The 13,198-nt window shown below is 38.3% G+C and overlaps 1 protein-coding gene across 2 annotated transcripts; it reads right to left on the reverse strand.

Annotated features, from left to right (window-relative positions):
- Nucleotides 1-681: 681 nt before the first annotated feature.
- On the reverse strand, nt 682-3,930 carry LOC119075992 (phytanoyl-CoA dioxygenase, peroxisomal-like). 2 transcript variants are annotated; one of them, XM_037182566.1, is made up of 5 exons: nt 3,811-3,930; nt 1,593-1,976; nt 1,310-1,505; nt 1,085-1,246; nt 682-1,014 (listed from the first exon to the last, which is right to left on the reverse strand). In XM_037182566.1, exons 2-5 carry the CDS (start codon nt 1,970-1,972, stop codon nt 874-876), a joined length of 879 nt encoding a protein of 292 aa, XP_037038461.1. In that variant the 5' UTR covers nt 1,973-1,976; nt 3,811-3,930; the 3' UTR covers nt 682-873. The 2 variants fall into 2 exon arrangements, with proteins under 2 accessions (XP_037038461.1, XP_037038462.1); XM_037182567.1 differs by having other exon boundaries at nt 3,815-3,917.
- Nucleotides 3,931-13,198: the final 9,268 nt, after the last annotated feature.

Below are 13,198 nucleotides of genomic sequence, written 5' to 3' on the forward strand. Positions count from 1 at the left end.
ATGTCATTCAAATTTTACGAACTTTTACCGCTTATCTTAATTGAAGAGCAAACAGTTTCGCAACGATTTAATCTTTGAGGTCAGAAAAAAGTGAAGTTGGTACGCATGTGGCGAGATTAGATGGAACATGTGGTTGAAATTGGTTGAGAGAAAATGTATTGAATTCTCTCTGAAAAACGCAACTGTTAGCATCTGTCCGTTCAATACGGCAAAAATTCTATAAGTTTGTTCCAAGGTCATTTCGAAATGTCAAATTTTATCCAAAGACCGCTACTTAACCTCATCTTTCAGGTTGACGAAAATTTTAACGAAGAACTGAGGTTCAAGAAATTTCTTTGTAAATTTTTCGTTAAAATGTTCATCTCTGTGGATGAAATCGTTGTCGTTCGTGTTGGCAAAGTTCGGTTTTACAGTTAATTGGAACAAACTTATTCAGACCGTAAGTGTTACAGTAGTGTCGTGAACTTGCGCTGAACACGAATTCACCCGAAACTTGAGTTCCGTATGTTTTTTTGCGGACGATCCGGAGGTTAGTTCTTTAATCAGATTCGCTATAAACACCCTTTCAGCATAATTTTGGAGCAACGTTTTTCGGAAATGACATCGTAAATGCGATATAGTTAGAGAAAGGTAGAATTCTCTGGCTATGCATGCGGAGCCCCATTTTCCAAGAACGTTCAGTGGCACATTAGGAATTCATTTTTTTTATTTTGATAAAAGAAATCACTAGAACCAGAAAAACGTCAATCATGCAAAGCTTGTAAACAAAGAAACGATAAGAGATGGCGCGGCGTTCGCTTAGCTGGTAAGTGACAGGGTGCCATCTGATATTGTCTCCCAGAAGTTGATTTAATGTTGTTGGAAATGGATAAATTATAAATTTGATCGTATTCCACGGACACAGGACGATCTGAAACGCCAAATGTCGGTATAGTCGATGTTGTCAATCGAATAGCGTTTGCTGGCTATTTCCTTTATTTCCTTAGCGATTGCGTCTTGAACCGTACCAGTCACCTGCAGAGTACATAAGAGAGGGTAGAGGACTTAGAGCTTTTCAAGTTGTTTCAAAAGCGCCAAGACATACATCAATGTAGTTACAATCACCAGCTGCATAGTGACACGATATCGCTTTTCGTGTACGATTCGATACGTTAACTCCGGATCCGTGCACTAACAGAGGATGGAAAAATACTGTGTCGCCCGGTTCCATTTCCAGATTTACCCATTTGATTCCACTGGGAAGTTCCTAGTGTTGGTGACGCGAAAGGGTTAGACTTTGAATAGAATGATTTTCGTCGACAGGCCTTACATGTATGCCGTGGTAGAATTTGTTATTTGCACCCGTTGGGTAATCGTGAGGATACAATTTCTCCGCCAAATGCGATCCTGGGGATACAAAGAGGCACCCATTGAGAATATCACAGGGTTCAATGGCAGTCCAAGATGCTACGATTCGATCCGCCGGACGAAACGGAAAATAGTACAAATCTTGGTGTGGTGGATGTCTACAACAAAAAAAGTCTGTTTCATAACGCAACGCCATGTGTTGTTATCTCTCTGAACATGGCAGCATCTTTCGACACAAAACATACTTGCTGCTGTTCGTTCCAGAATCTGGTGGCTTTGCTATGAGCATGCTGTGAACAGCCACTATGTTCGGCCCCGTGACAGCCTCAACCACATCCAGCATCGGATTGTATTCGATGTATTGACGTAGCACGTCATCGTGAGTGATGTCCTGTATTTTGTTTACAGCTTTCCGGTCGGAAACATCTCTCATTACCGTCATAGTTCCTTTGTCAACGACACCAGACGCAATGTCGTCGAACCGTTTACTGCACCGTTCGAGTAAGTCCAACGGCACCAAACGCGGAAAGACGATGTAGCCATTTTTCTCGTAGAAACATCGTTGCTCGAATGTTAACCGACCAGAGTCCCTAGTGTACACCAATTTCTTTGCAGTTGAGGACATTTTACTAGAAAATCATGTCACATTTAAAATGCTGTGTGAGGGCTGGCGCTACAAGTCGCTATTGTACAGACGATATTAAAGATAGGTGAAACTGACGGTAGAAAATGTCACTATAGAGAAAGGTCATAGCGAGGAGAGTTCACATTATTTCAGAATGAGAGTCGTGAAGCGCTTCGACCACAGTATCGATACTCTAAACGCCGAGAACACACGAATAATTTTGCATTGATGGGATCGACCAACGCACTGTGACAGTGCTATGGATCGACAGTTATGCTGAGCTTTCCATTGTTTAGCCTGTGGTGAATATCGAACTACAATGCAGCATAATTGTCGATCCACTTGTACTTTTCTTACAAAAATTTCTCCAGTTACACGAGCCGTACAGAGTCGTGTGGGGTGTCATTAGAAAGGTAATTGCATGTCCTTCCGGGGAAAATAGGATCTAATTGGGTTTAAAATTCATCCACACTGAGATATGTGCAGTTGAACTTTTCAACCGAAAAAAGACTGAAAACTTACACTTTTTTTACAGAAATTTCTCGAGGTACACCAGACGTACATGGTCATGTGGGGTTTCATTAGAAAGGTAAATGCATATTCTTTCAGGAAAGTAGAGCTTACGGAAGTTTGGTAGCATATTCTATTCAATATCAGCACTTAAACATTTCAACTTCTCATAATTCGTCGTAGATGCTTCCAAACCCCAATAAGACCCTGTTTCCCCTGAAAGTACATGCAATTACCTTTCTAATGACACCACACACGACCATGTACACTTCGTGTACCTCGAGAAATTTCTGTAAGAAAAGTGTAAGTTTTGAGTCTTTTTTCTGTTGAAAAGTTCAACAGCACATATCTCAGTGTGGATTTGCCCCGGAAGGACATGCAATTACCTTTCTAATGACACCCCTCACAACTCTGTTCGGCTCGTGTAACTGGAGAAATTTTTGTAAGAAAATTGGAAGTTTTCGGTTTCTGACGACCTCTTACCAGCCACACAAGCTTCGAAGAATTTTTTTGAAAGTGAATTTGGCTTCTGGGTTCGAATACCTTACTGGGCACATATACAAAATTTCAATAGAAAATGCGTCCGATTTTAGTCTTCTGTTTTTCAGAACAATCCCTCATTTCAACTCTGTGAAAATTCTATTGAAATCGTAGGTGCTACAAAGAAGCTGCACTTTATTTCCGACAGCTAGTCTCATTCACAAAGCGCTAGTAAAGTACTATTTTGTATCGAAATTTGTATTTCTCAGACCAATACCCTCTCTAGCAACCAAACTACTTTTATTAAGGTGGTGAAAGAATCAAGTGGCCCTTGGAATTTACATGTAAATTACGGCGTAGTCAGTCAAAATGTAGAGTAGTGTTTGTAGAATACAAAGAAATAAGGTGTGAATTTGACACAGAGAGCTGAGAGTTTGTTCGCTAGATAGAGTATTGCAAAGACATTTTGCACGATCTTTGCTTTTAATTCGAAACACTGAATCCCAGAAGTAATATCTAGATGTGCCCTGAAATTGTCCAACGGGTCAAAATATGTCAAAAACTTTCTAACACCAGTTCGGCACTCATCAACCTCTTCAAATAACAATAAGTTTCAAAGGTCAAGAGGCCCGAGAAAATGGCACACTATCCGTCTCACTCATTCACTGTTCAGAACGTTCAGAAGCTTGCATATCATCTAGTCACCCGCAAACAAAAGATTCGATAATGAAACCTCAGTGTACTCCTGGAAAACTTATTGGAATTTTGTATTTTGGCAACCAACACACACAGTTAATACAAAATCTTCACGCGAATCACAAATGAAGTTCAATTTGTAATTATATTACCCACTGTTATGTGCACCGATACGCGACTCCACAATGAATGGCTAGTACAAATACAATCTGCTACACTTAAATCGCTTTTAAAAATACTTTTGTTTATCTCAACACGGTCCGATAACACAGTCAATCCAAAGACCAACCGATTCAGTTGTTTCCAAAATAAAAAAAACTTGGAGATTAGATAGTAAATCCACACAAATGTGATAGTAAAGCAAAGAGTACGCATATAAGCGTCGATCAAACATATGTTTCGAAAGTTTTGTGTTGACAACAAATTGGGAATAGCAAGCGCATCGAAATGTACCCAACAGGACAGGGACTATTTTCATAAACCTTTTTTTCTAACTTTCTCTGATTTTAATTGATATGTGTAAAAGGTAACAGTGTCAGATGACGCCAACGACATCCGTAATGAGCTCTATCTAACGAAATAATCTCCTTTCGATCTGTTGAAAATCCTTAGTTCAAATGAAGTAATAGATTTGATCAACGCACTTAAAGTAAAATTGATCACAGTTGACATCTGCCAAATAGAGTACTATTTTGTATGAAATGGTTTTTTACCACTCATGCTTGGAGTGCGTTGATTCGATAGATTTGATCAAAGTGTAGATTAAAGCTACCAAATACTAACAAAAGATAGGACAATGGAGGGCTCGTATTACTGCAGGAGCTTGTATTTGGTGGTTTTATCCCTAGAGCTTGTTCAGAAACGAAATTTCTTTCATTGGAGTTTCTCAGTTAATGTGGTCAAGTTTAACTTTGTAGCGCTTTTCTTCGTTTCTGAACGAGACCTAAACACTGATGGTGTATAGTAATGTAAAGCTTCAGCGGATCACAATACACAAGGTTAGGGTGAATTTGAGTGCAGCGTCATATTTTGTTTGGTGTAGCGCTAGCGATTTCTATAGAATTCATGAAATGTGGTGAATATGACAGCACGAAGGCTGTGAAAGTATTTCACCACTTAAGAAAATCTTTTGAAAACGCTAGCGCTACAGTCAATGAAGTGAACTTGCGCTGCACTCGAAAATTCACCCGAAAATAAGCGATGTGACACCCCTCTAACTAAAGGTGTTATCGTAAAGCTCCTCAAAAGTGGATGCTTTCGCACTAATTTTTTTTCACCGGTAACGTACACACATTTAAACTAAAGCGTTTCCGGCAAAATGTAATTTTTAAGATTACCGCCGACATTTTATTTCTACTGGGTCATCATCTATTCTGCACCTCACATCACACCAAACGACAATATTGTTGTTTGTTTACATGATTGGCCATAATAAATTTCTCATCATTTTGGTGGCTTTGACGAATGTTAAGTCAACCGCTAAGCGAACTCTTAAAAAAACACAAGAAACACATTTCCGCACAAAATCTCTATTAAGTCACATCGAAATCACCGAAATTATTTCAATTTTCACAGCCGACACTAAATTTTTGTCTTGGTGATTTCACGTTTCAAAAACAATACTCATGTTACGATTAACGACTTTGACGACGATTTTCTTCGTCAAACCATATTTGACTAACATCAGAGTGGATGTGATTTGGGTGTGAAATTGAATGGAAAGTGCCCCGTTGAAAAAAAACGTAACCCTTTTTGAGACCGAAACTTTTGTATGGCCGTGAGACTACGTATTTCGAGCCTTTGAGAACATTTGAGACCGAGAATTTATCGAAATAGTTCATCGAAGTTCATCCAAAATTCATGAGACGTCTCACTTTAGACTCATTTGAGGATGTTCTAGTCTGACTGAGTGGTCTGGTTTCGGATTTGCTAGACGTAGTGAGACTGGATGAGTGGTCTGGTTTCGGATTTGCTAGACGTAGTGAGAATGACTGAGTGGTCTGGTTTTGGATTTGCTAGACGTAGTGAGACTGACTGAGTGGTCTGCTTTCGGATTTGCTAGACTTAGTGAGACTGGATGAGTGGTCTCGTTTTGGATATGTTAGACGTTGTGAGACTGGATGAGGATAAATGAGTGTCAATAAAAAAAACTTTTTCAGACTTCCCTTTTTTGAGTTTTTTCTAGACCGTTTGAGACTTTTCAAATTTGATTTCTTTTTAGACTATGCTTTGGAACTTTTTTCTTTGTTCGTTATTTATCCGCAAGATTTTTTTTGTACTTCTACGTTGAGTTCACAGATGGCCACTACCCTTTACTTTTTTTATAATTCGCTAGACCAAGTTGACTGAAATTGTAGAATCGTTAGTAATATTTGAATTTTTTTATTTAACCTTTTTTTATTTGTAATGTTTTTTCCGGTCACCCATCTAAGTACTAACCGCGACGAATGATGCTTAACTTTCAATTTGGACGGCCGTCGACGTTCATGTGCTGCTAAATCAGATATATCTATTTGGAGTTCTAATTTTGAACCGTTGTTACAATTTCCGAGGCCAGATGAGTAGTCTCATTGCTGAGACCGGTTGAGTGGTCTCATTTGAAGAAAATATTTTCTTCGATATCTGAGACCGGTTGAGTGGTCTCGTTTGAAGAAAATATTTTCTTTGATATCTGAGACCGGTTGAGTGGTCTCGTTTGAAGAAAATATTTTCTTCGATATCTGAGACCGGTTGAGTGGTCTCGTTTGAAGAAAATATTTTCTTTGATATCTGAGACCGGTTGAGTGGTCTCATTTGAAAAAAATATTTTCTTCGATATCTGAGACCGGTTGAGTGGTCTTTTTTGAAGAAAATATTTTCTTCGATATCTGAGACCGGTTGAAACGTCTCTTTTGCAGAAAATATTTTCTTGCATTATGGAGATCGGTTGAAACGTCTCTTTTGCAGAAAATATTTTTTTTCATTATGGATGCTGTCAACACCCTCAAGATCAACAACACCAGAAAAAAATGAAACTCATTATGATGAACAGTGTGATATGAAAAACTAAAACAGCTGAAATTGAATTTTCGATGGAAAATGTAATACCGCTAGCATTTTCTTCAATAGAGACCACTCGACCGGTCTCAAAGAATTGCAAAAATATTTTCTTCAAATGAGACCACTCAACCGGTTTCAGATATCGAAAAATAGTATATTTCATTATGTGCGGCGAAAAGTATGCATATCATGAGGGATCAATTTTGTGATACGAGCCGAACTAACGAGTGTGTGTTTAAGCGCCAAGGTTTGAAAACTGTTATTTTGACAAGGGTAGAGTTTGCATATCCGAGCCGAAGGCGAGGTATGCAACTACCCGTGTCAAAATAACAGTTTTCAAACCGAGGCGCTTAAACACACACAAGTGAGTTCGCGAGTGAACAAAATTGATCCTGAATGATATGCATACTTTTCGCTGCACACAATGAAAGTTATTTTTTTGCCTATCCCCCCCGGAAAGTGAGCATAACAAGTATGTTTACCCCCTTAGGACCAATGAAAGTAAATAGGTAGGTATGGCCAAACTTTCAAATTTGTTCTAGCCGGAGCACATACGGATTTGCATGGTGCCACCTCAAACGAACTCATTTCTAGTGCAAATTTCCACTAGAAATGAGTTCGTTTGAGGTGGCGCCATGCAAATTCGTATGTGCTCCGACTTGTATGGACTGGCCGTACCTACTTATCTACTTTCATTGCTTAGGACACAATTACAGATTCATTTAATTACTTGCACTTTAATTTTAAATATACAATTTGCATATTTGAATGTTAACCGCGTTTTGAAACGTTTAATGATAAAGTCGACTCACACTTCTGCTACAATTTTGATCCCATAATGTCACATCATCAGGCTATCACCGTGATCACGCTGATGACAACTGTTCTGTTTGACATTCGGTTTAATTGTTTCGGAAAATTTGCAAAAAATGTGGAAACGGTGCAAATGTAATTTGTGGAATAGTTTTGTTGTTTTAGTCATATTTAATACAAATTTTGCAGGGTTTAGTGTAATAGCAAGAGTGTTGAATGGTATTGGAAAATAAAGTGATGAAATAAATGACAAATTTTGTGTGTTTAACCAATATGCTCGCCATAAGAATTTTACAAGTTAAAATGGCCGACTACCATCTTCAGTTTTATTTTGATTTTGTTTTTGCTTTTGTCACTATAACGTTCAATTAGATGAATAATAATTGCAAAATTTGTAGTGAAAAACATTAAAACAACAAAAACCATAACACAAATTATTTCATCGTGATTTTATGAACAATATTTGTGTTAGCAGGTATTCATTCCATCACTAGGGAGGGAATGAACTTTCCCTCCCTAGGTAAGAAAAGAACTTTCCCGAATGGACACAAAAACTCAAAATATCCCTACCTGATATACATGCTTTCCGTAGGGGGTAAACATACGTGTTATTCTCACTTTCCGGGGGGGATAGGCAAAAAAATATTTTCTTCAAATGAGACCACTGAACCGGTCTCAGTAATCGAAGAAAATATTTTCTTCAAACGAGACCACTCAACCGGTCTCAGAAATCGAAAAAATTATTTCTTCAAATGAGACCGCTCAACCAGTCACAGAAATCGAGGAAAATATTTTCTTCAAATGAGACGCCTCAACCAGTCTCAGAAATCGAGGAAATATTTTCTTCAAATGAGACGCCTCAACCAGTCTCAGAAATCGAAGAAAATATTTTCGTCAAATGAGACCACTCAACCGGTCTCAGATATCAAAGAAAATATTTTCTTCAAACGAGACCACTCAACCGGTCTCAGTAATCGAAGAAAATATTTTCTTCAAATGAGACCACTGAACCGGTCTCAGTAATCGAAGAAAATATTTTCTTCAAACAAGACCACTCAACCGGTCTCAGATATCGAAGAAAATATTTTCTTCAAACGAGACCACTCATCCAGTTTCGCACAGTTCACCAATAAATGTTAGCAAAGAGACTACTTGTTTTGTCTCAAGCGATCTGAGTATATTACTGCAACGAGACGACTCATCCAGTCTCGCACAGTCTAGCGAAATAATATTCGAAAAGAGCCTACTCGTCCGTCCTACGGTATTCTCATTTGTTCATCCGAAATTGTTTTAGCAAAAAGAAATATATTTTGAGACCGAATTGAGAATTCCAGCAATTTTGAGACTGGAATTAGACAGTTGAGAATACGTATTTCGTGGTCTCATGAGATCGACATTTTCACTGGGGATGCTATTTTCTTAGATTTTCGTTTTGTAATAAATATTATGCACGTATGACAAAGCGGTCGAGGCTTGCCGAGACGGCTTGTCATACGTGCATATTCTTTTTTATCGCATAAGCGAAAACGAGACAACAAGATATGAATGTCACTTTCACAATTTACAGAAGTATAATTTTTGTTTATATATCCTAGGTGAATAATTTTTTCGGGGAATCACACCGCGTATGCGATAAAATCCTTTAAATGAGACAATATTTTGAGTAAATAACCTCCATACAAACAACACACACTCTACGGGGAATAATGGTCGAGATGTGCGTCAAATTCGTCACATCTCGATCATTATTCCCCGTAGAGTGTGTGTTGTTTGTATGGAGGTTATTTAATTTTGAGAATGCCCGATGTACGGAATGCCTTATTTTTCGTGTTTCTGCTATGTGACAAAAAATCACGAAAAAAATCGATCCGTCCCTCCCTTATTGGGTTCAGTGTCACAGCTGAAAACACAGAACACATGCAGTTGTACACGCCCGCATACATATTTGAAAAGTAGGATCTTTGACGTTGGAAAAATGAGTGTTCGTGCTAGAAGCAGTGCTATGGTTCAGTGTATTTATACGGATTTGTATAACCTTTAGTCATCAGTTAGTGGCAGGTTGCGATGTATCTCTATTTTTCAGATCATTCAAAGGACTTTAGACTAATCATTTATATACCTGACGTTCTACCTGGTTCCAAGTTTTTTTTTATTCATTTTTTTAAGTCCGTGATGTCACTTACCTTATCTGCGTCTAAAACCTATCCAAACCAGCTGCTATCCGCAAAACAAACTTTTATTTTGGCATGAATTGAACGAATATCTCATAAATCAGAATTTAAATCTACACACTGCAAATGTGCAACCAAAAATAATTGCTACAACTTTTTTAATGACCTGATTTATAGCGTATCATAACATCCCATGAAAAGTTTTTTTTTTATATTTTATTTATCGCACGTATATAGGATTTTCCCAGAAGATATTAGACGTTTTGATTTATATTGCCATAATATCTCCGTGTGATATGGCGGGTGGGATGTGTATGTGGGATGAATACTTGCTTTCATACATAATTCAATCGAAATTCGCGTGAAAGTTGTTTTTCGATAGAATTTTTTTGTTGTTGCTGCTCTCCTGTTGTATTGCACGTGCATTGATAGTTTTTATTGAGCAATATTATTCTCAGTTGTGCTGTTGATTTGTTTCACAAATATAACTCGAAACTACCATTACTTACGTATTTGGTGCTGGTTATATCGTGGGCAACATCACCGAAGGGCATATATGCGATATCTCAGTAACTACGGGGACTACTGAACCGATTTTGATAAACTTTGTTTTCCCAGAAAGGTGGTAAAAAGTAATGAATTTTGAGTCCGACATAAATTATTTTAGTGAAATTAGCATTTTTCGTTGTTTATATCGACAATTCACTTCATGTCGGGCACAAAATTCATTACTTTTTACCTTCCTGGAAAAAAAAGTCCATCAAAATTGATTCAGAAGTTCCTGAGATATCGGAGATACGCCCTTTAGTGATGTTGTCCACGATATGTTTCACTCTTAGAAAAAATGTTTGAAAATTTCACCTGTATCAGGTAACACCAAGTTATCTAAATTACGTGTCAGATCTTAGACAAATATTGGGACTACCTGGAGGCCAAGTTACCTGCTACATGTGAAATTTTCAAACCTTTTCTGTCAGTGCATGTATTGTTAGAACAAAGTTGAAGTAATACTATCAATTTTTACCTGACCGAAATACCGAATAAAAAAATCAGCCAAGTCTTACCGGAAATGAGATCTGAGAGGTTACCTAAAGGTTGTTTATGAAGTCTACCTGCTTGGCTAGTTGTGACAGACTAGTTTTTCTAAGAATTAACTTCCCTGACCTAAACAGTCGTTTAGCGTAATAACAGTATTTTGCATAACAAGGGGCGAAAGTAAAAAAATTCAAACGTGTGAAGTTTGCAGCCCGCGCCGCAGGCAAGGGCGGCAATCACACGATTTGAATTTTTTTACTTTTGCCCCGAGTGATGCATACTATTTTTTATGCCAAATACTGCGGAAGATTTGTATTTTCGGTCCGAAACAAAACATAATTTTAATTAAACTGTTGAGTTATCAACAAAATTTGCTGTAGAAACACCAAAATGCCGAAAAGCGCGGGGATCCAGGGGGCGACAGGCCCCTGGTATAAAAATAAAAACAATTTAACAAATGAAATTACTGTAAACATACATTCACCTGCTCACAAAACATTTGGCTATCGTCAACACAACACTACACTCAATGCGTACTTTCAATCAAGTGAACATGTGTTTTCGAGACATATGAGGACCGAAAGTAAAATGATGACAGTGACATTTACTTTCGGCCCGCAAATACGCAAGCCCACGGGGCGAAAGTAAAATGATGACAGTGACATTTACTTTCGGCCCAAGGCCTGAATTTTTAGCCCCGTACGAAGTACTGGGGGCTTATAAGATTAATATGCCGTTTGTAACACGTCGAATTGGAAGCAGACAGTAAGGGCAAAGCTTTTGGTTATGTTCATAGATGACGAATCCGCAATAAAAAAAATGTCCGTCCGTCCGTCCGTCCGTCCGTCCGTGACCCCTCTAGCTTGAGCAAATCACAACCTTTTTTCAAAATTCTTTTTTTCCCCGATTGGTATCGACAAAAGTAAGGTCAAGTTCGAAAATGGGCATGGTAGGGTCGGCCCTTCCAGAGCTAGGGCCCTATAGGTGTTTTTCAGTCTTTCGACGATATCTACCGAAATACGCACGTAATAGCTGCTTGTGATATATCAAATGAAAGGTATTGACGAGTAGAACAAAGTTGCTGAACATTGTTTTTGTGTAGGATGCAACGCGAGCTTGTTGGGAGGGCTCAAAGGTCGTTACTCGGCCCTAAGTGTTTTTTCCACATAAATCGAGTAAATCTCATCCGATTTTGCCAGATTTAGTTTTTTATGGAAGGTAATTGAATACCGAAAAGAACGTGGCGAAAAAAGTTTCAAATTTGGGCCCTTGGACTAAGGCCGCTACTCGGCCCTAAGTGTTTTTTGCACATAAATCGAGTAAATCTCATCCGATTTTGCTAGATTTTGTTTTATTTGAGAGATAATTGAATACCGAATAGAATGATGGCAAAAAAAGTTTCAAATTTGGGCCCTTGGACTAAGGCCGCTACTCGGCCCTAAGTGTTTTTTGCACATAAATCGAGTAAATCTCATCCGATTTTGCTAGATTTAGTTTTTTATGGAAGGTAATTGAATACCGAAAAGAACGTGGCGAAAAAAGTTTAAAATTTGGGCCCTTGGACTAAGGCCGCTACTCGGCCCTAAGTGTTTTTTGCACATAAATCGAGTAAATCTCATCCGATTTTGCTAGATTTAGTTTTTTATGGAAGGTAATTGAATACCGAAAAGAACGTGGCGAAAAAAGTTTCAAATTTGGGCCCTTGGACTAAGGCCGCTACTCGGCCCTAAGTGTTTTTTGCACATAAATCGAGTAAATCTCATCCGATTTTGCTAGATTTAGTTTTTTATGGAAGGTAATTGAATACCGAAAAGAACGTGGCGATAAATTTTTCAAATTTGGGCCCTTGGACTAAGGCCGCTACTCGGCCCTAAGTGTTTTTTGCACATAAATCGAGTAAATCTCATCCGATTTTGCTAGTTTTTGTTTCATTTGAGAGATAATTGAATGCCGAATAGAATGATGGCAAAAAAGTTTCAAATTTGCGCCCTTGGACTAAGGCCGCTACTCGGCCCTAAGTGCTTTTTGCACATAAATCGAGTAAATCTCAACCGATTTTGCTAGTTTTTGTTTCATTTGAGAGGTAATTGAATACCCAATGGAAAGTTGGCAAAAAAATTTGGGTTTCTAAAATAATGTCGTAAATTGTTGGTTTTATTTGAGAGGTACTTCGTACGGGCTTTCGTAATTGCGCTATGCGCAATTTTAAAAATGAACACTTTCAGTAAATTTGACCATGCCCAACTTGACTTGCATTTTGGTAACAGACGCATTAGAGGGTTGTAGACGTATTAGGGTTCCGGGCGTATTACGGCTACGGACGTATTATGGTTACGGACGAAATAGGATTACGGATCGTACGGGGCTAAGTCGCAGCAAACGCTCCGACTGTTCTGATGCCTTGTTTTACTTTCGGTCACCATTTGAGGACCGAAAATACAAACTTTCGCAGTATTTGGCATAAAAAATAACATTGTATGCT

Source organism: Bradysia coprophila, unplaced genomic scaffold, assembly GCF_014529535.1.
Source record: "Bradysia coprophila strain Holo2 unplaced genomic scaffold, BU_Bcop_v1 contig_232, whole genome shotgun sequence".
In the NCBI taxonomy this organism is placed as follows: domain Eukaryota; kingdom Metazoa; phylum Arthropoda; class Insecta; order Diptera; family Sciaridae; genus Bradysia; species Bradysia coprophila.

Bases quoted from the DNA above. Each gene is read 5' to 3' on its own strand.
- LOC119075992 (XM_037182566.1), bottom strand. From the start codon at position 1,972: ATGTCCTCAACTGCAAAGAAATTGGTGTACACTAGGGACTCTGGTCGG. The intron at 1,506-1,592 runs GTATGTTTTGTG...TTTTTGTTGTAG, and splicing joins TCTGGAACGAACAGCAGCAA to ACATCCACCACACCAAGATT. The intron at 1,015-1,084 runs GTATGTCTTGGC...TGTACTCTGCAG, and splicing joins GTGATTGTAACTACATTGAT to GTGACTGGTACGGTTCAAGA.